The sequence below is a fragment of the Pinus tabuliformis genome, chromosome 4_2, assembly GCF_031772625.1.
Source record: "Pinus tabuliformis cultivar Carrire ecotype Pingquan chromosome 4_2, CPIR1, whole genome shotgun sequence".
NCBI lineage: Eukaryota > Viridiplantae > Streptophyta > Pinopsida > Pinales > Pinaceae > Pinus > Pinus tabuliformis.
The window spans coordinates 1107056752-1107080019 of NC_142304.1; the positions used below are offsets into that span (position 1 = coordinate 1107056752).

General features: G+C 41.0%; 1 protein-coding gene across 1 annotated transcript in view; it reads left to right on the plus strand.

The window, feature by feature from the left end:
- The window catches only part of LOC149173542 (chloroplast sensor kinase, chloroplastic-like), a 176584-nt gene that overhangs the window by 87643 nt on the left and 65673 nt on the right, over positions 1 to 23268 (plus strand). Inside the window, exons 7-8 of the mRNA XM_089424653.1 lie at positions 7338 to 7543; positions 8034 to 8307. Of these exons, the coding sequence (XP_089280779.1) occupies positions 7338 to 7543; positions 8034 to 8307 (480 nt within the window). The remainder of the gene's footprint in view (positions 1 to 7337; positions 7544 to 8033; positions 8308 to 23268) is intronic.

A 23268-nucleotide genomic window follows, 5' to 3' on the forward strand; every position in this document is an offset into this window, starting at 1 on the left:
TTCCAAGATTTTTCTGCAACAAATAGCTCTGGTGCAGCTATGTCCGTCCTACACGCTCCCCAGTGCCTTTCTAGCTGTCTTACATAACTTTTTGACTAAGTTACCAAGAAACGGAAACGGATACAGATTCGGATTCGGATATGGATCCACCAGATTTTTGAAAAGCTGGGATCCAGATGTGATGGGGAAATGCCATGTACAAAAAATACAATAATATTTTTTTAATTTAAAAAAAAATAAAAAAATTCTAAGCTTAAAATCAAAACCATTCATGAATCAAAACATTAAGACTGAAATCATTAGATAACTTATAAATCTGAAACTGATATCATGATGCGTCATTCTTTATATGAAAAGGATAATTGTAAATACAAAATTATCTCATCAATGATCACTCTATGGCTATGATGATTTAGAATCAGTCTAACTACATGTTGAAAAATGGGTCTACATGCTCATCATTTGAATATTTCAACTCTACATCATGATCAACCTGTCATCTTCCTTGAAATTAACCTCAAAATATAAAATTTCCCATCTAGTTACAATGGTAAATGATATTATACGCTATTTGAGAACATGCTATAGTCTATGTATCATATTGTTCTAAGATCTCTTTATTTACAGTTGGATGGGATTGATCTAATTAAATTAGCCTCAAAATATAAAAGGTCCCATCTAGTTACAATGGTAAATGAATATTATACACTATTTGAGAACATGCTATTATAGTCTATGTATCATATTGTTGTAAGATGACTCTTCATTTACTGTTGGATGGGATTGATCTAATTAAATTATTGATGACAACCATTCTTTTGTACACTATATATGATTATCTATGTATTGTCTCAAAGCTTTAGTGTTACCATTATAAAAAATTAAAAATTAAAATTTTGGATTGATCTAATAAAATAATTAATGACAACCTTTCTTTTGTACACTATATATGATTATCTATGTATTGTCTCAAAGCTTTAGTGTTACCATTATCAAAAATTAAAAATTAAAACTTTGACGTGTCAAACCTTTCCTACTAGCATTATTTTATGCTACATAGCCTATAGGTAATTCATAACTTATATGATTATACAGCCTACAAATTACGAATAAGTAATCTAACTAAAAATCTAAATAGAGTATTTGTTTTTATTGTTTTAAACAGGGGGCAAATATCCCAAAAAAATTAAAAAAAAAACCAAAAACTCTAATGTTATTTGCTTGGAATTCGGCATGTGAGGGCTAGTTGGCACAAGATCCGTTATGGTAGCATGGGATACGTTTCTGAGTTTGAAGGATCCGTTTATGGGGTAGATCCTACGTGGATCTGGGTGGATATCCGTATTTGTATCTCAAACACGGATCTGGGTGGATATTGGTATTTGTATCTCAAACATGGATCCGCGGATCCAACATCAAGACCCCGCGTGTAACGCCCTGCAGTTTCGTGCACGGGTGCGCGCCCCTCCCATCGCGAAAAATGACTAAGTCATGGATTGTGCGAGCGCTCCAACAAGTGAAGGCGCAGTTATATCGTGCGCGCAAGTATGGAGGGCGCTCACACATATATATGGCGAGTTGTGGAGGACTCGTTTAGACAGCCGACCGAGGTGCGATGGTGGATGTAGGGCGAGCTGGTGGGGCGGTCCCGCACCATGGGCGGGCCGACCATGTAAAAGCATCACATATCATTCAAAGGCGCGCAGGTTGGAAGTTCGTTTGGAGGTCGGCCGAACGCTAGCCACCTCCCACGATGCGTATAAACACAAGGATGGTGTGCTCATTTGGAGGCATCAACTTCGCATAGCATCTTCGCACAAATAGTGAGTGCGCACAAGAGGTGCGAGGTGAACACTTAGTCGCAGGTCGCATATGGGATGTGCCCGCCGAGCCAGGTGACATAGTATCGTGCAGCGCGGGTTGTAGTGTGGGCGGTGGAGCGCAAGGGCGCCCGCCCGCCGAGGGTATACACGGAGTTGGGTTGGTGTTGGGCGTGGGTCGTGCACGGGCGCGCCCGCCCGTTCGACAATGAACTCGGTTGTATGTTGTATGTTATATTTCGGTTAAAGGTTGAGGCAAGACCGCCGTGCGCTCTTGCACGGGCGGGCGCCCGCCTTGTTTATGAACGCCGGTGGAGCGCGGCTCCCGGTCATTGTAATCTTTCTCTTATATAATAAAAAGATTACTTCTCTTATATTATTGGGTTATTATTATCGTTCTTGTATTATTGATGGATTCCGCACATTAATAATGTTAATTCATGATTATTATGAATTGTTGAAGGCGTAGTTCGTAAAGTTAATTAACGATGGATAAAGTTATTAACTTAGGCGGTGCCGCACCTGGCCAATTTAACGAAAAAAGAATTGGGGGCGTGACAGTTGGTATCAGAGCAGGGTTGCTCATGACAGGTGAAGCTGATTCAGGGTTGAAGAAGCTTGATGAACAAGGAAGAGTTATGGAGAAATCGTGGATGAACAGTCTGGGTTTCGTGGACTTGATGGTTCATGGCAAGACCATTCAAGCTCTGGTGGACACAGGGGCCACTCATAACTTCATGACGACACGGTTGGCAAAAGAGGTTGGACTGATGATCTTCCCATCGAATGTGGAAGTCAAGGCAGTGAACTCTAGAGCTAAAGTGGCGGGTTTGGTACACGAAGTACCTGTGCAGATAAAAGACTGGAAGGGTCAGTTGGACTTCACAGTGATGGAGATGAACGACTTCGATATGATACTCGGACAGGATTTCTTGAAGGGCAACAAGGCTATTGTTGTCCCCTTCTGTGATGAGGTGGTGCTGGTTGGACAGTCACAAACTTGGACTTTGCCCACTCATAGGCAAAGGAGGGAAGTCAAGGTGCAACATGTTTCGACACTGAGTTTGGAGAAGGCTATGAAGGAGTCAGATATGGAGACATATGCGGTGATGTTCAAGGATGTCGAAGGTGATGGAGTGGGGACGCCTGTTCCAGCCGAGATTTTCGAGGTGCTGACCAAATATGCGGATTTGATGCCTGATGAGCTTCCGAAGAAACTTCCACCAAGGCGTGCAGTGGACCATAGCATTGAGCTTGAGCCAGGAAAGCAACCCTCGGCTAAAGCACCTTATCGGTTGTCAGGGCCTGAGTTGGAGGAATTGAAACGACAGCTAAAGGAGTTAGCTGATGCAGGTTTCATTAGACCTTCAAGGTCCCCTTATGGAGCTCCGGTATTGTTCCAGCGGAAGAAGGATTCGAATGAGCTACGGATGTGCTGTGATTACCGTGCATTGAACAAGCAGACGGTAAGGAACAAGTATCCTTTGCCATTGGCTGCTGATTGCTTTGACAAGCTTGCGAAAGCCCGAGTGTTTTCCAAGCTGGACTTGAGGCATGGGTATTATCAAGTGCGGATAGCTGAAGGAGATGAGAAGAAGACCGCGATAGTAACAAGGTATGGTAGCTTTGAGTTCCTTGTTATGCCATTCAGGTTGTGCAACGCTCCTGCTACGTTTTGCACTTTGATGAATGATGTCCTATGACCATACTTGGATTCGTTCGTAGTAGTGTACTTGGACGATATAGTGGTGTTCAGTGACAACATGGAGGATCATAAGAAGCACTTGGCAATGGTGTTCGAGGCACTGAGGGCAAATTAGTTGTTCTTGAAGAAGTCTAAGTGTGTGTTCGCTCAGACCGAGATTCCGTTCCTTGGGCATATTGTTGGTCAAGGGTACATACGGATGGAGCCGAGCAGAGTGAAGGCGATTGAGGACTGGGTTGAACCGAAGAATGTCCATGAGATGAGGGTGTTTTTGGGCATGACCAACTACCAACGAAAGTTTGTAGAGGGGTACTCCAAGGTGACATCGACACTGACAGACTTATTGAAGAAAGACAAGAGGTGGAGTTGGATGAACAAATGTCAAGAGGCATTTGATGACTTGAAGAAGAGGATGGTTACAGCACTGATACTGAAGTTGCCTGACTTCGAGAGACCGTTTGAGGTACACACTGATGCTTCAGATTTTGCCATAGGAGGAGTTCTTATGCAAGATGGGCATCTGGTGGTGTATGAGAGTCGGAAGTTGCAGGATAGAGAACGGAGGTATCCGGTTCATGAGAAGGAGATGACTGCGATCATTCACTGTCTTCATGTGTGGAGGCATTACCTGATTGGGAAGCCGTTTGTTGTCAAGACTGACAACGTTGCAACAAGTTGTTTTGCATCATAACCGAAGCTTTTTGCGAAGCAAGCTCGTTGGCAGAATTCGACATGACTATCGAGTATAGACCGGGAAGGCACAATGCGGTAGCAGATGCCCTTAGCAGGAAGGGACAACTTACAACATTGGAGGGAGAAGACCGGGCAGCTAGGAGTAGGAGTCGAGTTCAGATGTCATAAGAGATGCAGAATAAGATCAAGGAAAGTGTTGAAACTGATACTTTGGCACAGAATATAGTGAAGCAGATAAAGGAGGGGAAGACACGAAAGTTCTTTCTATGAGACGGGTTCTTGTTCTTTGGAAACCGACTCTATGTTCCAAAGTCATCTGGGCTCAGGAGGCACCTTTTGAAGGAGTGCCACGACTCGCCATGGGTTGGCCACCCAGGGATGCGTCGTTCTTTGGCATTGTTGGAGAGAGGATTCTTTTGGGAGAAGATGCGGGAGGATGTAGAGGAGTATGTACATACGTGCATCATTTGTCAACAGGACAAATCGGATACTCAGAGGCAAGGAGGACTGTTGCAGCGTTTACCGATTCCAGAGAGGCCATGGATGAGTGTCTCGATGGACTTCATCACTCAGTTGCCACAAGTTCAGGGGTATAATGGGATAATGGTCGTGGTTGATCGTTTTTCCAAGTATGCTATCTTTGTTCTTACAAAGATACCTTGTGGAGCCGAGCAGACTGCGAAGTTGTTCTTTAAGAACATAGTGAAGTATTGGGGGATGCCATTGAGCATTGTGTCGGATAGAGATCGGCGTTTTACAGGGAGATTTTGGACCACATTGTTCAAGCTAGTCGGGACAGAGTTGTTGATGAGTTCGAGTTACCATCCGCAGACAGATGGGTAGACCGAGAGGATCAACGCGTTGCTGGAGGACTACTTGCGACATTATGTGATGGCTGATCAAAAGAATTGGCCTGAACTCTTGGATATTGCTCAGTTTAGCTACAATATTCAAAAGAGTTCTGCGACGGGGTATAGTCCATTTGAGTTGGTGAATGGACAGATGCCGGTTGCTCTGCATACCGTAGTGACGGGAGGCTTCTTGAGGAGTCCTCATGCGAAGAAGTTCATGAAGGCTTGGGAGGAGACCTTGGAGTTAGCACGGTTGCGCTCGCACGATGCTGTAAAGAGGATGAAAAAGTATGTTGATCGTGGAAGACGGGAGGCACACTTCAGTGTGGAAGATATGGTGTTTCTCAGGATTACCGGGGAGCAGTTTCAACCAGCCAAGGGGACTACGAGCAAACTGACATGGAAGTATGAGGGACCATTCCGAGTGAAGAAGAGAGTGGGGGAAGTTGCTTACGAGCTGGAGCTTCCACGCCATATGCACATGAAGCATCCAGTTTTTCATGTGAGTCAGTTGAAGAGATGTAGACTTGATTCAGACCATCCAGAGAGAGCTGAACCGCCGAGAGGACCAGCCGGGATTGTGGACAAGCCAGGACTGGAGTTGGATAAGATTTTGAGACTTAGAACTACAGGAGTTGGTTGCCACATGAGAAGGGAATTTCTTTGTAGATGGAAGAATGCATCGAAGGAAGAGAGTTGGGAATCGGAGGACTCGCTTTGGAGATGGAAGGACAAGATCGAGAAGTACAACAGGAAGTTGATGAGAAGAGCAGGATTGTCGAGGGCGACAATGATTTCCAGTGGGGGAGGATGTAACGCCCTGCGGTTTCGTGCACGGGCGCACGCCCCTCCCATCGCGAAAAATGACTAAGTCATGGATTGTGCGAGCGCTCCAACAGGTGAAGGCGCAGTTATATCGTGCGCGCAAGTATGGAGGGCGCTCACACGTATATACGGCGAGTTGTGGAGGACTCGTTTAGACAGCCGACCGGAGTGCGATGGTGGATGTAGGGCGAGCTGGTGGGGCGGTCCCGCACCATGGGCGGGCCGACCATGTAAAAGCATCACATATCATTCAAAGGCGCGTAGGTTGGAAGTTCGTTTGGAGGTCGGCCGAACGCTAGCCACCTCCCACGATGCGTATATACTATAAACACAAGGATGGTGCGCTCATTTGGAGGCATCAACTTCGCATAGCATCTTCGCACAAATAGTGAGTGCGCACAAGAGGTGCGAGGTGAACACTTAGCTGCAGGTCGCATATGGGATGGGCCCGCCGAACCGGGCGATATAGTATTGTGCAACGCGGGTTGTAGTGTGGGTGGTGGAGCGCAAGGGCGCCCGCCAGCCGAGGGTATACACGGAGTTGGGTTGGTGTTGGGCGTGGGTCGTGCACGGGCGCGCCCGCCCGTTCGACAATGAACTCGGTTGTATGTTGTATGTTATATTTCGGTTAAAGGTTGAGGCAAGACCGCCGTGCGCTCTTGCATGGGTGGGCGCATGCCTTGTTTATGAATGCCGGTGGAGCGCGGCTCCCGGTCATTGTAATCTTTCTCTTATATAATAAAAAGATTACTTCTCTTATATTATTGGGTTATTATTATCGTTCTTGTATTATTGATGGATTCCGCACATTAATAATGTTAATTCATGATTATTATGAATTGTTGAAAGCGTAGTTCGTAAAGTTAATTAATGATGGATAAAGTTATTAACTTAGGCGGTGCCGCACCCGGCCAATTTAACGAAAAAGAATTGGGGGCGTGACACCGCGGGTCCGATAAACAGCTTTTTGACTGTCCATAATCATTAATATTGTGTATCTCTTTAAGTACACTTTATTTTTGAAACATAATAAATATTAAATATTATTGCGGGTTTTCTTGAATTATTTACGTCTTTTATATTTCATGTATATCACGTCGTTGATTAGTCTGAATGCGCATTTTCCCTTTTTTTTGAGAAAAATGCTGTGGCTAAGCTCTTCATAAAAGAATGTCGCACATCTGAATAACCTCCTTGATTTTGGTTGGTCACATCCTTTATATGTATATTTCGTTGTTTATTTTTAGACTGAAAGTGGGGTTTTTTCCAGCACCCTTTTGTAGGAAGGCCTTTTTTAATGCAGCTGTTCATTGCTCACATACAACCCTTTTGCTGTCAAATATATATAATCAATGGCCTATCTTCTTATATTCCCTAATTATGTTCCCATGCTTTTGAAATTCAACAAATATCTTGATTTACTGAATTGGCATATGTGCCCAGGCCAATTTAATTCATTTCCGAGAAGAGGACCTGAATAGAATCCAAAGAGTTCGTTCAAATCCTTTCTCAAGGCTAGGACGTGCATTCTCTGACTATGATGACCATGCAAAAAGCACTGCATTCTCTTTGGGGTCGAAAATAAGAGAAGATTTGGAATTTCCCATGCCTCCTCTTGCTCTTGCAGCATTACAACAATCTAATATCAGGTATACACGCTGCCACGATTTTGTCATTATTTAACAAATGTTTTGAGTTTCTGTCTTTTCGGTTTGTTTGATCTTGTCAATATTATAATGTAATTTGGTTATAGCTTGTGCAATGGTATCTATGATCAATAAATATCTTGGACCTTGCTTTATAAGTTCAATTACTACTTAGCCGCAAGGGTTAGCTCAATCCATTGAACCATCTTCCCAAGGCATGTTGCCGAAGGGGAAGCCTGTAACAGGTTGATATCTGGTAGAATCCCTTGGGATCACCAGCCATTGTTGTAGCTAGTCATTAAGCTGCCCTTAATCTGGATATTCTGGGGAAGTTGGCAGGGAGTATCCTGCAAGGTTTTCCTTGGAATTTTTTTTTTCAAAATTGGTACTACTAGATAAATTCATATTAGTTAATATCATCATTTACCCTTTTGAGGTATTCTTATTATCATGTTCAAACAGTTTTATTTATTCTGTTAATTCTGCTAGGCAGGCCTTGCAATGTGTCTAAGCTCTTATCAGAACTGGTGAATGCTGGAGATGCTTTAGCTCACAGCCAGCAGCAAACATTGCAGTTGATAGAAAGCACTCCTTTATTGCAAGCTGCAATTGAAGAAACTGCATTACGGCAAGCATTAAGTAATTTATTGGACAGTGCATTGCTGCGAGTACCAGGAGGTGGTTGGGTGAAGGTTGAAGCTACAGAAGCTCCAGGAGGCGGAGTGCTTGTGGTGATTGATGACAATGGACCTGATATGAGTTTAATGGTAACTTTCTTACTTAAGTCCAGTGATTACTCGGTGCAGTATTTGTTTCTATCTATGATTTACCATCAATAGAGCTTATACCATAGTTTTAAAACTCAGACTTTGATCCAGTCGGGTTTCAATTCAGTTTTCAAAAAAATACATAAAACAATTAAATTTTAATGAAAAAATTAATTTTAAAAATCCAAACCGTCAGAGACAAAATATGCAAAGTTTGCTCATCTATATACCAAAGGTGAATATATCAAAATGGCACCGAGTGCAAATGGTACCACTAGTTTCACTATCAAATTCAGATTGAGCATGTTGTCGAGCAGAGCTGGAGAGATACTTCCAAATCACATTGGAAAAAATTCTGCCCTAATCAGTTCATTGAACATCCATTCATTTCTAGTACAGATTTTTTATGCTTGAATTTCTGAATCAAAGATAGTAATTTGCTCTATGCACCCAAAATGGAGAGGGATAAACAACTATAGCTTCTTCAAAATCATCTTTTGCCAGTGTTATCTTCATAAGGATTGCATGCGAGCAAAACTGAAATCCATCCTGTTCATTTAATTTCCACCGCTACAGTCAACTAGGCCAGAATCAAATTTATCCTTCTGTTTCTTCTGAGATTATGAACCATGAACTTCATTATACTGTCCATACTAATTTCTAATGATGCTATGAAATTGGACACCCTTACTATGTCAAATATCAATGTCCTTAATGCTTATATAAGATGCTTCTACATATTAAAGGTATGCATGTTGGCAAGGATAGAAGGCAACTTTTACAGATTTGTAATAGACATAGTTGCCTACAGGAAATAAAATTTGTGACATGTGCCTGCTGGAAATGCCTTATTGCTAGTAATATGTTTCAATCTGGACTAGATCTGACAATAGGCATTTAATCCAAAACGAAACTCTACAAGGCTGCAGTCTGGAAACAAGATACATAGACAGTATAAAAATGGCAAAACCTTCTCACTTCAGCCACCAAATGAGAACAGCCATAGCAGTGAGCACTTCATTTGTCAAACTGATAAGTCAACAATGATCTATACATATTACCTGCCACAGCAATGTCTTTTTCCAGGATTTTCTAGGGAGCTTTAGCCTCAAACAAAATGATGATCTTTGTGCATACCTCAAATCAATTTGCCGGTCTGGGTTGTTCACTGAATTGATCCTAGGCCCTATCTGCTTCGCTGGTTTGACCAGTTCTGAGTCTGACCTGGCCCGTTTTTAAAACCATGGCTTATACACAAATTTAAAATGTCTACTAGTGAAGATCAAATGATTTATCATAAGATGATAAATGTAATGTTTTTCTCAATAATGAGTTTATTATACGGAAGACATTTGTTCGAGGCCATGTGGAGTGCTTCTTCAAAATACTGAATATTAGCTAAGGCTAGCTGGGAAATTCTATTTCTCTGTTGGATTGTGCTATGGAGCTTTGAGTATAAAGCTCTATGTTTGATGGGATTTTTCTAGTTTGGAAGTTGTTTTGAGAAACACGCCTCAAGGTTGGGGGCTACATCACATGATGTGGACTTCCGTCTGTTAAACTTCTGACAATATACATGAGAGATGAAAGAATAGAAGTCTCATTTTATTAGAGTTGTTGTCGCACAAAGTTTCTAGGCACCGCGACAACGCTCAGAGTAAGGGCTGTCACTCTAATCCTTACTCGCTCTGTTTAGACTCTCTCCTAAACAAGTCAGGGGGGGCAGTCCCTAAGGTGAATGATTGAGAAAAGCCTGTGGAACACAAGCTCTAGGAGACTTAAAGATGGACAACTTGACGAATGTAAAGCAAGTCTCTGTCAATTAAAATAGATAGATTAAAATAAGACACAATCACAAGATATAAATGACTATAGACGAGTGCCTATAATGTGATTTAACCAAAGACTAAATAACAAGAAGTCACTCAGAGCAGTTTATAATGTAGCAAAGCGATGATCATGAACAATTAATTGTAATATGCCCAAAACTTTAGCATGCAAGATGATCTAGCAAATTAATCTTTTTTCCAATAGTCAATATGATTTAAAACATTTATCGCACTTTGACCATAAAAAAGTAATGAAAATTTAAGATTTAACACTTAACACCTGAAACACCAAGGAATTTAAAATTAACACTTTAATTATTCCTTAGGAAATTAGTTGAATGAAGAAATCAAAATCTTTTAATGTGACAGAATTAAAGTGAATCAATGTTAAAACGAATCAAAGGGTTAAAAATTAAAATTTTAATGGGCCATAGCCCACATTAAAATATTAAATGTGAAAGCGTAAATCCATTTTTAGTTTAATTCATTAATCACCCGAATTTATAATTTTTTTTAGATTTTTAAAATTTTTAGATTTTTAAGAATTTTTAATCTTTTAGATTTTTCAAATTTTGTTTTTCATTTTTTTAAAACGTTTTTAAATGTAAATCGAAATAAAAAAAAAGTAAAACAAAAAATCAAATTGAAAAGAATAACAGAGAAAAGGGAAATCAAAACACAATAAAATCAAAGAATCAAAATGAAATTAAAAAAATAAAATCAATACAAAATCAAATAAAACAAAATCGAAATAAGAGAATAAAGATAATAAAAATAAATCCAAAACCAAATCGAAGTTCATACAAAACCTAAAAAATATATACGCTAACCCTAACTAAAACCAACCAAAGTAAATAAAAAAAGGAAACAAATCCGAACTGTTTCTAGAGCTCGATGGCGGCAGCGAGAGGAGGGATAGCAGAAGATCGACTACGATAGTTTGTAGGCAGCGGATGAAGAAAACACAGAGGGAGATTGGGGTCGATGGAGCGATTGCAGCAAAGGAGGATACACGGATCTGGCAGGGAGCTGACAGAGCAGCGTGGGAGTTATGAGTTGTAACTGTGGGCCGAATAAAGGGTTAGGGAGTGAGGGTTTGGACATGCGGATCGAATGAGGATGGACAACAACATGCAAAGGAGATCCGCGTGCTAAGGAGAAGCTTTTGTAGGCAGAACAACGTGGAATGAGGGACGAGGAAGGCTGCGAGAATGGAGAAGAGAGCTACTGGAAAGATGAAAGAGCGAGGGAGGCAACAGATATAGATTTAGATGCAGGTTGAGGGAGAAGCGAGGAGGATGTAGCAGAAATGGACAGCGTTGGGTGTGGGCAAGGTTGAGGAGTGATGAAGCTGCAACTTAGGAATGATGGCTGCGAGTTAGGAATGATGGTTGCGGATTTGCAGGTGATCGCAGCAATGGAAGGACGCAGATCTAAGTTGCAGGAAACGTGGCCCTAGGGGTCGTTTCCTCCCGGGAAACGAAACGAAACCCGGAAACGCGTACCGTACGGCCTGGAAACGCGTTTCCGGCCGTACTGCCACGTTTCCCGAAACGGAAACGTGGCAGTACGGCCGGAAACACGTTTCCAGGCCGTACGAGCCACGTTTCCCCAAATTTATGTGTTGTTTTTAAATTTTTTTTTTTTTAATTTGTTTTTAAATTTTTTTTAGGTTTCCGGGATGTTCTAGAAACCTATTCTAAAGTTATAAAAGAGCAGTTTGTCTCATTCTCTCATCACACTATTCAGCAAGTCGTTTCTCTTGGAGACTGGCAGTTGTTTCAGCTAGGGTGTTTTGAGCAGTGAGCAAAGTAGATTTCAGCAGCAGGAGAAAGAGATTTCAGCAGCAAGAGAAAGAGATTTCAGCAGGAGATTTCAGTAGCAGCAGATTTGGCTTAGCTACAACCATATTTGTACATTTGCAAAACCTTTCCATTCGTATTTTTTCACAAGTGGCAAGCTCTTCATCAGCAGAAAGGAATTGGAGCACTTATGGTTTTATTCATTCTGTGAAGCGCAATAGGTTGGGCTCACAGAAAGCAGAGGATATTGTTTATGTGCACTCCAACCTTCGCCTTGCATCTCGTAGGGGTCTAGAATACAACAGTGGTCCTTCTAAAGAATGGGATGTGGATGCAGAAAATCCTGATTTGGATCTCTCTCTTGCTGCCCTGAATATTGAGGCCGAATCTGATAGTGGAATTGGTGCATCATCTTCTTCAGCACTACCATCTACTGTTGAACATTGTGCTGCTTCTATTTTTGATGAGGATTAGTCTTTTGTGACTTGTCTCTATAGTTCTTGCAGCCTTACAGTCTTTATTGTACTTGCAGCCTCATATACTAATATAAATAAAGGCTGATTTTGGATTTTCCTATATTTTTATTTTCATTATGTGATCATTCATGACTCATGAGTAAATGTGATGTAAATTTAATCTTAATGTTTAAATGTAATAAATTATAATCATATAATGTAAATGTATCATTCATGCTTTATGATTGCACATATATATTATAATAATTTTTAAATATTTTTAATATATATATATATATATATATATATATATTATTATGTATATTCGCGTTTCCCTGTTTCCAAAATTTGGGGAGGTCGCGTTTCATTTCGCTTCCCGTTTCGGAAACTCGTTTCCGTTTCCCCATTTCGTGCAACTTAGACGCAGATATAAGGAGAGACCCAACGGAAAACACAACAAAAAACGATAGTCGAAGAACCCAAAGAATTTTCAGAAAACCTTGATTAAAATATTATACTTCTGCTTAAGATTTATTGTTAAAATTGGCAATTAGGGCCAAACTCCATGTGGATCACCTTATTTGTGATTATTGATATTTTTCCTAGATTCCTCTCATCAAGAGGTGTAGGATTGATCTAAAGATTATCTGATTCCGATAAGTATTTATGGAGATATGAATTTATTTTGATTATGGAAAAATTATCAAAGTCGGCTAGCAACTTATGTAGGCTCAGAAGCCCAACAGTCATGTCTATTCAACCTCAACATTTTACTATAAAAAGAAAAGGTCTTCAAGTCATTTAGACACACACACTCTTCATGTGATCTCCTCCTCTCCACGTCTTTGGGTTTTGGTGGAGGAGAGACACTAAGAGTATACGCTGGCCTGAGTAAAGATGATTCCCTAGCCGCAGTAATGAGGGTTCTATATGCAACTAGAGGAAACTTCTATCCAAAGCATTTAAGGGTGCCCTAGTCGTAGCATTTAAAGGCGCTGTCAAGCCAGGCAGTAACTCTTCCAAATCAATTCACAATTATTTATTCAGGTTGGTCTTTATTATATACATGAGGGAGAGACTATTCACTTCATCTCCCGGTGACTATTCATACTTGTTATTATTTATTTACATCAGTTACACTTATTCACCCAATCCTGATCTGAAGGGATGTTGGTGAGTCCAAGCATCGTTCTGAATCGTTCAAGCTTTTCTCTTCCAAGCGCTTTGGTGAAGATGTCTGCGATTTGCTCATTAGTGGAACAATGGCGGAGATGGATTGTTTTGGCCTCAACATGATGTCGAATCAGATGATATTTAGTATTGATGTGCTTCGTTCGATAATGGAACTTTGGGTTCTTGGCCAACTTTATTGCCGAGGTCTTGTCAATCATGAGTGGAGTCGATTGTTCTTGTTTTATCTGCAAATCTTCAAGAATTTTCTTGAGCCACACAATTTCTTTTGTTGCCTTAGCTGCTGCCACATATTCTGCTTCTGTTGTGGAATTTGCTGGAACTGATTGTTTGCGTGATCTCTAGGAGACAGCTCCTGATCCAAGACTCATAGCATAACTTGAAGTAGATACCCCAATTCCTTTGTCTCCATCGAAGTCTGAATCAGAGTATCCAATCAAGCTGAAGTTGTCCACCTGTGTATACTTGATTCCAAAGTCTTGAGTTCCCTTCAAGTACCTTAGAACTCTTTTTGCAGCAGACCAATGTCCCTCACAAGGCTTTTGCATAAACCTGGAGAGGATTCCAACAACAAACGAAATGTCTGGTTTGGTAGTAGTTAGGTAGTTGAGGCTTCCTACAAGCTCTCTATACTTTGTTGCATCCTCAAATTCTTTTCCTTCAATGGATGTGAGCTTTAAGTTTTGTTCCATTGGAGTAGTAAGAGGATTGCATTCTGTCATGCCAAACCTATTCAACAGATCTCCAATGTACTTCTTTTGAGAAAGGAATATGGACTTTGGATGTTGAGTTACTTCAATACCAAGATAGTAATGAACATAGCCCAAATCAGTCATTTCAAAACCTTTCCTCAATTCCTTCTTTATGGATGCAATGTAGCTTTCATTGTTCCTTGTCATCAAAAGATCATCTACATATACCACAAGATATACAATTGTTTTGCCAACTTTCTTGACAAATAAAGTTGCATCATCAAGATCATAATGTTTGAAATTGAGTTTCAGAAGATGCTCAGTTAGCTTTTCATACCAGGCTCGCAGTGCTTGTTTGAGGCCATACAAGGATTTTACAAGTTTGCATACTTTATGTTCATGTCCTTTCACAGAAAATCCTTCAAGTTGGGACATAAAAATATTTTCTTTAGATCTCCATTCAAGAAAGAAGTTTTTACATCCATTTGATGGACTTTCCAACCATTCTGAGCTGCTAGGGCAAAGAGTGTCCAGATGGTAGCCCATTTTGCCGTGGGGGCAAAAGTGTCCTCATAATAGAACCCTTCCTTCTGTGAAAAACCTTTTGCCACAAGCCAGGCTTTGTGCTTGTCAAGTGAGCCATCAACTTTACACTTGTTCTTGTAGACCCACTTGCAGCCAATTGGTTTGTTTCCTAATGGAGGATCAACCAGCTTCCAAGTGCCATTCTTTATCAGGGCATCATACTTCTTTTGCATCGCTTCTTTCCATTCATCATGAGAAGCAACTTCTTTGAAGGAAGTTGGTTCGAAATCTGTAGACAAATTCAATTCACAATCATAAGAAACATCCATATCAACAGGTGAATCAGAGTCATCTACATCACCTCCATTTTGCCGGTTTGAATTTCTAGTTCTTGTCTTTCCAACCTCATCAGGATGAACACTTTCAAATGTCTTTATCAACCACTTTGGGGGACTTTTCTCAGATGGTCCGCGCTGCTCCGTTGATTGAGTTGGGACTGAATCAACATTGAGTCTCCCAATTCTATCGATCACATCACTTAAAGCATCATCCTTTGTTGGAGTTTCATGCGGGGGAGAGAGTGCTTCAGAAGAAGATTCCACATGTTGATCTAGTATAGGAATCCCTCTTTCAAGATGTGGAATCTGATTATCAAATTCTTGAAATGATTTTGCATTTGCGAATCTATCCAAGCGATCAAGTTTCCGCTCAACAACATTGTCAGTTTTGGATGATTCAAGAAAGATTACATCTCTAGATACAACAAACTTTTTATTGACTTCATCATAGAGACGATATGCTTTGGAGGTGTTTGAATACCCCAGGAAGATACACTTACGACTTCTTGCACCAAGTTTGTTTCTATGTACTTTTGGTATCAAGGCATAACAGGTGGAACCAAAGACCTTGAGATGCTTTATCGAAGGAATGTGCCCATACCACATTTCATAGAGAGTCTTGTTTCTAATAGCATTAGATGGACATCTATTCTTTATATAGACAGCACATAGAACTGCATCAGCCCAAAACATCAACTTTACATTTTCGAAAAACATCATGGAGCGCACCATATTTAAGATTGTCCTATTCATTCTTTCAGCTACACCGTTCTGTTGGGGATTATAAGATACAGTTGTTTGATGTTTGATCCCATGTTGGCGAAGATAGTTTTCAAATTCATTTGAAGTATTCTTTTCTGTTATTAGTGCGAATAGAGCCAATATGAGATTGTGCATCATTTTCAATCCATGTATGAAAGTTCTTGAATGTTTGAAAAGCATCAGATTTGTTCTTCAATAAATAAACCCAACACATTCTGGTGTAGTCATCAATAAATGTCATCATATATTTGTTTCAAATTGCAGAAGGAACAGGCATTGGACCACATAAATCTGAATGAATGAGTTCAAGTTTTCTATGTGCTCTTGAATGTGAATCATGAAAAGACTGTTTGCTATGCTTTCCTAGAATGCAAGCATCACATTGCTTAAGTTTCCTAGGGATTGTAGGCAAACCAACAAAACCATTTTTCTTCAACAAGCGGAGGCTGTCATAGCTCAAATGTTCAAATCTAGCATGCCATAATAAACTTGATGGAAGTGTACCTTCTTCATAATGAGAATTGTATGAGAAATGTTGTGCACGAGCAGAGGTACCTTGCAGCTTGAGAAGCCTTTCTTCTTCTATTCCCCTCATGACAAGTGAGTGGTCAGATGCTTTTCTCACCTCAAGCTTGCCATCAAACATATGAATGGAGTGACCTTGCTGGCGGATATGGACCAAGGACACCAAGTTTCTCTTCAGCTGTGGGAGATATAGAACATGACGCAGAAGGAAGTCTGGAAGACCAGGCAATTTGAGCCTGATTGTGCCAAGCCTTGATGGCTTGATTTTTGATTGGTCTGCAAAATATACTGCTCCATCAACATTGTTAGTAAATTCTTCAAAAAAAATCCTTTCTACGAGTCATGTGGCAAGTTGCTCCTGAATCAAGCAACCAATCATTTTTCCAAGAAGCAAGTGAAGCATTAAATAAATCTTCATTTACTCTGATATTACATTGTGCCACAACATAATGAGCGGATTCAGGTGCTTTACCTTTGTCTGTGTCATTAGTTTTACCTTTGGGTTGGTTTCTTTGCTGCTCAATTTTGTCCCAAGGTAACTTGCATGTAGAGGCATCATGTGATCCATTTCTTTTGCAGCGTATGCAGTGCAAATCTGACTTTTCTCCTTGAGAGTGTTTGCCCCCCCTGCCTCTGAAATATCTTCCTCTTCCTCTTCGACCACCTCTTCCTCTGGAAGAATCTTGGGCAAGATTCTTTTCTTTATGAGCAAGGGACACAGCGTCTTCAGAAGATTTAGGGGCTGTCTTCTTTCCAAAAGCTTTCTCTTTTTCAACAAATTTTTTCACAAGAGAGCCAAAGGTAATATCTTTGAGATTTCCATTTGCTTGCAATGACTCAAGATAATTGGAGTAAGTAGGATAAAGTGCCTTGAGAAAAGCGATAAGAGGAATATCCAATTTAACCTTAGTGGCTTCGATATCATGCATTATAGATTTTACTTCAGATGCAAGAGCAAGAGGATCATTATTTTGTAATTCAAGAGTGAAGAGTTTAATCATGAGTTGAACAACTTCAAGTGCAGAATGTGAGTCATAGAGTTTTTTGAGCTTTTGTAAGGCTTCGAAAGCAGTTGAAATGGTGAAATATGGCGACTCACCTCCTCACTTACAGATGCTGCAATTAATGCATACGCTTTGCTGTTCTTATTTTCCCAAATGGCGAACTCTTTGTCTGAGGTACGCTGTTCTGGCTCTTTGTCTCCCTCCCCGATACACACTCCTTTCCACAACTCATTGAAAATGAGGGTGTGTTTTATCATCCGGGACCACTCAAGATAGTTCTCCTTGCCAGTGAGAACTATTCCCACAATAGATATGATTGAATGCATACTGTAAAAAAATACTTCTGTTGGCAAAAAAAATTCTGTGTACTGTGAAATCTGTTTACTGTAAAAAAATAGTTCTGCTAGCAAAATGTGCTTCAAAATAATACAACCTTATTCTTCCTTCTTGATTTAATATACAAAGATCAAAACTATATTCTATCCATACAGAATATCACCATTTTTTTTGTTTTTGTTTTTGTTTTGCATTACAATATGGTTGTAATTCAAGAGAAATAAAAGATAAACAATATCAACTGCTCAAAAGCAAATCAGAATTCTGATGCAAATCAGAGTTTGCCAAACACTTGGATGGAAATATAAATCCCTATGCTCAAATCCTATGCTTTACACCTTGACTGCATACTTTCTCATTGGAAAATACATCTCTTTCTTTTTCTGTCTCTCAGTCTTCAATGATGCCTGATGCTTGGTAAGGCATCGCCTGATAAGGGAAATTAAATAAGTCTTCAAACTCAGCTTCTGGACTTTCTAGCGAGTCTTCTGGGGACGCAAATCAAGAGGCAGCGGATTTATGTGAAAGCAATGTTATATATCATAGCGGAGGTCTGGCAAGCAGACTTATGTGAACAACGTATATATGAAACAATGTTTATAGCAGCGTTTACACCAGTGTTTAAGCAATGTTATATGTGGAGGGAGCAGCGTATATATACCAGCGTATATATATAAGCAGCGTATATATGAAAGCAGTGTATGATACCATAGCGTATGGAGGGAGGCCGGCTAGCGTGGAGAGAGGGAAAGAGCAATAGCGTATGGAGGGAGGCCAACAGCGTGGAGACTGAGACAATGTTTTGTAGGAGCAGCGAGCGCTGCAACATAACTTCTTCAAGGATACCAAGACAACATTATATGAAAACAACGCAACAACGTTATGTATAGAATATTCAATAGCGTTTATGGACAGAATATATTATGCAAGCGGTGGAGGCACCAACGTATACCATTTTTTTGTGAGCAGATCTGGATTATCACGCAGAGGATAAAACCCACGGAGGATAGACGATCACGCTTTGGATGGAAAAAATTGTTCTCTGCAGGGACTGATGAACTGTAATTCTTCACTCACAAATGGACTCCATGCAGAGAGTAGACCCTGATTATCACGCAGAGGGCAGACCCAGATTTCTAAAAAATAGCAGAAAGGAGTTACAATTGCATTTAGAAGCCAAAAATGGCGCTGGCTCTGATACCATGTCAGGCTAGGCAATAACTCCAAATCAATTCACATTTATTCATTCAGGTTGGTCTTTATTATGTACATGAGGGAGAGACTGTTCACTTCATCTCCTGGTGACTATTCATATTTCTTATTATTTATTTACATCAGTTACACTTATTCACCCAATCCTGATGATTAGGTGTCAACAAGTGCCCTTGACCGCAGTCAATGATGATCTGAGGCAGCAAAGGGAGGCACTTATATGCAGTCTAGAAGAGACTTAATTCCGCAGAGAAAGGAGGTTCTAAATGTAGCTATAAGATGCCCTAAGTCACAGTTAAAGGGAGGCTCAATACACAGTCCATGAAGGTCCTTAATTACGTAGTAATTAGATTCTCATGCGCTGTTTAAGGAGAGCTACAATCCACTGTCCTGGAAGGCTCCTATACTCAGTCCTAGAGGAGAGTAAGACGTAGTCATCTAAAGGTCACTAATCCGTTGTAAAGAAGAAGATAACTGCAGTTGAAGGAGAGCCCTATCAACAGTAAATCTAGCTGCAATAGTGGGGAAATTTGACTGCATTCAAAGGAGGCCTAAATGCAGCAAAGAAAGGCCAGATCCATAGCCCAGAGGAGCTCCTATCTTTTGTCCGAAAGAAGCTCTGATCCACAGTCTATAGAGACCTAGCCGCAAAAAATTAAAGACCTGTAATCTATAGCAAGAAGGAGCCTAGACAACATGGGATTTGACTGTGCTTAATAAGGCTGATCTAAGGTCTGGTGCAGCCTCAAAGAGAAGGTCAAACAAGTCTGTCTAAAATGATCTCTCTGGATAAGATTGGAAGACACACTGCTGTTCAAAGGCAGTAATATTTGGGTGCTGTGTGTAAACCTATCTTGCTGCTGAGCTAGGCCGCAAGCCATAGCCAGCAGCATAGAACTTTAAGGGCTGAACTAATCAGTGGCAGTGCTGGAACCTCTCTTGGTCTTTGAGTTGTTGACTGTTTCAAGGACTAACATGATGTAGGTGACATCAATGATGTTGAGAACAACGCAGTGATATTTGGGTGCAGCACCGAGACGATGAAGTACAACATGATAGTGAGGTGCAGCATGATGATGAGTTGCAGCATGGTGATGGGAGCAGCTCAATGACTAGGTGCAGCACAGTGACGAGATGCAACACTATGATAGGTGAAGCAGTCACCTTGGAGAATCAGTTGAAGCAGCATGTCTTCAACTGATCTCATGTAGATATAGAAAGTCAAAGTGTTGACTTCTGTTGTAAATGTACTATCTCTATCTCTCTCTATCTGCTGAACTATTGAAGAACATAAAAGAAGAATTGATCAAGGGTTTCCCCACATTGGGGTTTGTCCCTGGCTAGCACTACATCTTGTGTCCTCTTGTCTTGGCTTGTCTTCTGCGATTTATGTTTATGTTCTATCTGTAGTTTACTTTAATGTTGATGTGATTGCTAATCTGGAAAAGATATTGAGCTAATTGTGAAAATTGAAATAAATTGCTCTAAGCATAGAACATACCTAAAATTAACATGGTATCAGCGCTGAGGTGAAGACAATGCCCAAGCAAGAGTGAAAGAGAAATCACTGAAGACAGTTGGGAAAGGACAAAATGATCAGTGGATTCCTCATCCCTCTTCAAATTCACCAAGGGTGAAGTTGAAGCAGAGAATATTATCAGAATGGCGTAGCAAAATATGGCCTACCTAAAGATCACTTCATTGGAAGACCGGATCTCAGGGTGGAAGGAAAGGCAGATAACTAGTCTGGCCATTATGCGAAGGAGTGTCCGAATGGCAGTGACACATCACTTGATGACGATAACAATCATTCTAGGCACATCTTTAATGATCAAAGGAATGACAGGTAATGCAGGTCATCAAGGAAATGGCCGAATCTTCATAGAAAGCAAGGAACCCCAGGTATGAAGAATCAAATGTTGTTTCTGATAAGATAAAGAAGTGTTATCGTGTATTGGCCCTCTCCTTCAGATTCTTTGGGAATCTGGCTTATAGATTGTAGTGCTTCAAGGCAGTTCATCAGATAGATGGGTGCACTCTCTAATTTGGTAGAGATGAAAACAATCGTGGGATTATACTTGGAGCCGATGCCACCTATCCCGGAAAGGGTGTAGGGAATGTTAACTCTCAATTGAATGAGGGTAACTCAATTCATTTATAGAATCTCTTTTATGTACCTGATCGCAAGAAGAACTTGGTGTCCATTTCAGCAATGGAAGTCAAAGGTTACAAGGTGGCACTCATCGATGGAAAGGTACGTGTTTGAAACTAGATTTTTCAAAGATGTTTTTTGAGTTTAGGGTTGTATCAAGTTGCAGGAAGTCCATTGGGGACCATGTCCATTGACACATAGCATCGGAGGTCTGTGAGTCAGATGGTGACAAGGATGTCTGAATTCAAAAAGAGCATGAAAGTACATGTCTGAGGTGTACTGAAGGAAAATCTTACAAGGGGACCATTCCCCTCATGTAACAAGTCCACAGGTTTGGAACAACCCGAGGGGTTTGAGATTGATGATTAGGAATCTCATGTATGCAAGTGGAAGAAAGCCCTCTATGGCTTGAAGCAAAACACCCCAGGCGTAGTATGAGAGGATTGAAAGCTATCTGATGAAGCTGAGATTCAGTAGGAGTGAAACCGATCCAAACCATTACTCGAAGGTTGTGAATGATAGACCTCTCATACCGGCACCTTATGAGGACGACCTATTTCTGACAGGTGCAGACCCTCTCATTTGCAGAAGTAAGAGGGAGTTGGATTCCGAATGTGGAATGATAAACTGCAAGCTTGTGACTACCTCGAGGATCTTAACTTTCAAAAGTTATATGGTAGTGATGTCGGACCAGATTTGGGAAATGCCTCTGAGTTTCATAAACTCATTCGCATTGATGTTCTTGGTGAACTTCCGTCTGGACATATGTCTTGCAGTTAGCATGGTGAGCTCATATTTGGTTGAGCCTCACTGGATTGGTGCCAAGAATCTTCTGAGATATCTTCAGGGCACAATCTCTCATGGATTGAGATACACTGCCGGAAATATGAAACTGCATTATTATTCGAATGCTGAGTAGGCAGGCAGTGTGGAGGATCTCAAGAGCACTTTTGAGTGCTGATTCTCTTTGGATTCTGCTTCGATATCATGGATGAGCAGGAAGCAGAAGTCGGTTGCTATAAGCATCACCGAGACCGAATACATAGCGACGAGTATGATCTCGTGTGAAGCTGCATGGTTGCGGAAGCTCTCAAGTGAGCTGTTTGTACACATGATGAATATCACTGTGATTCTCTGTGACAACCAGAGGGGGGATTCGATTATTGAGGAATCCCGTATTCGATGATCGCTCCAGCAGATAGACATCAGATACTGCCTTATTTGCGATATGGTAAGTCGATGAGCGAGGAGGCTCCATCGCATTGAGACTGATGTATAGGTCACAGACATTTTATCAAAGCCCCGGGGAAAGGTCAAATCTGTGACTTTCCCGAATGACTTGAAGTCGTTGAGAGACCTTCTTATAAGGGTCTTGCATGTTGCATCCATTGAGCTCTGGGAGCTCTGGGGTACTTACTAGAGCAACATACGATCATAGGGCGACTCACCCTCCCCTGGTGGTGCGCTATGAACAAGATGATTACTTCTCCTGTGGGCCAGGATGATTTGTTCTCCGTGGCGACTGTGGAACATGATGATTCGTTCTCTTGTGGGCTAGGATGATTTGTTCTTCGTGGTGACTATGGAACACGATGATTAGTTCTCCTGTGGGCCAGGATGATTCGTTCTCCGTGGCGACTGTGGAACAAGATGATTCGTTCTCTTGTGGGCCAGGATGATTCGTTCTCCTGTGGATAGGATGATTCGTTCTCTTGTCAAGGCATCCTACCCATGTAGTTTGGGACTCATGGGAACTACCTCTCATCTGATCAGTGAGCAGGGAAATGAGGATAGGGACCATAGTAGTACTATCGATGGATGCATCGCTGTATCTACCGTACTCCCTATGCTAGGATGACCTCCATTGATCTGAGATCAATGAAATTGATTTGGGATCAATATGAGTGGTTTGAGACACTTTCTTGTGATATTGATCTGGGATCAATAAAACTGACTTCGGATCAGTAAGAGTGATGTGACACACTCTCTTCAGATGAAACTGACTTCGGGTCAGTAGAGAATGGTATGAGACATTCTTGATCAATTCTTCTTCTTCATGGTTCAGCAGAGCATAGCAGAGCTCAGCAGATCAGAGCAGTGCAGGGCACTGATGGCAGAGATAGTACAGTCAGACATAT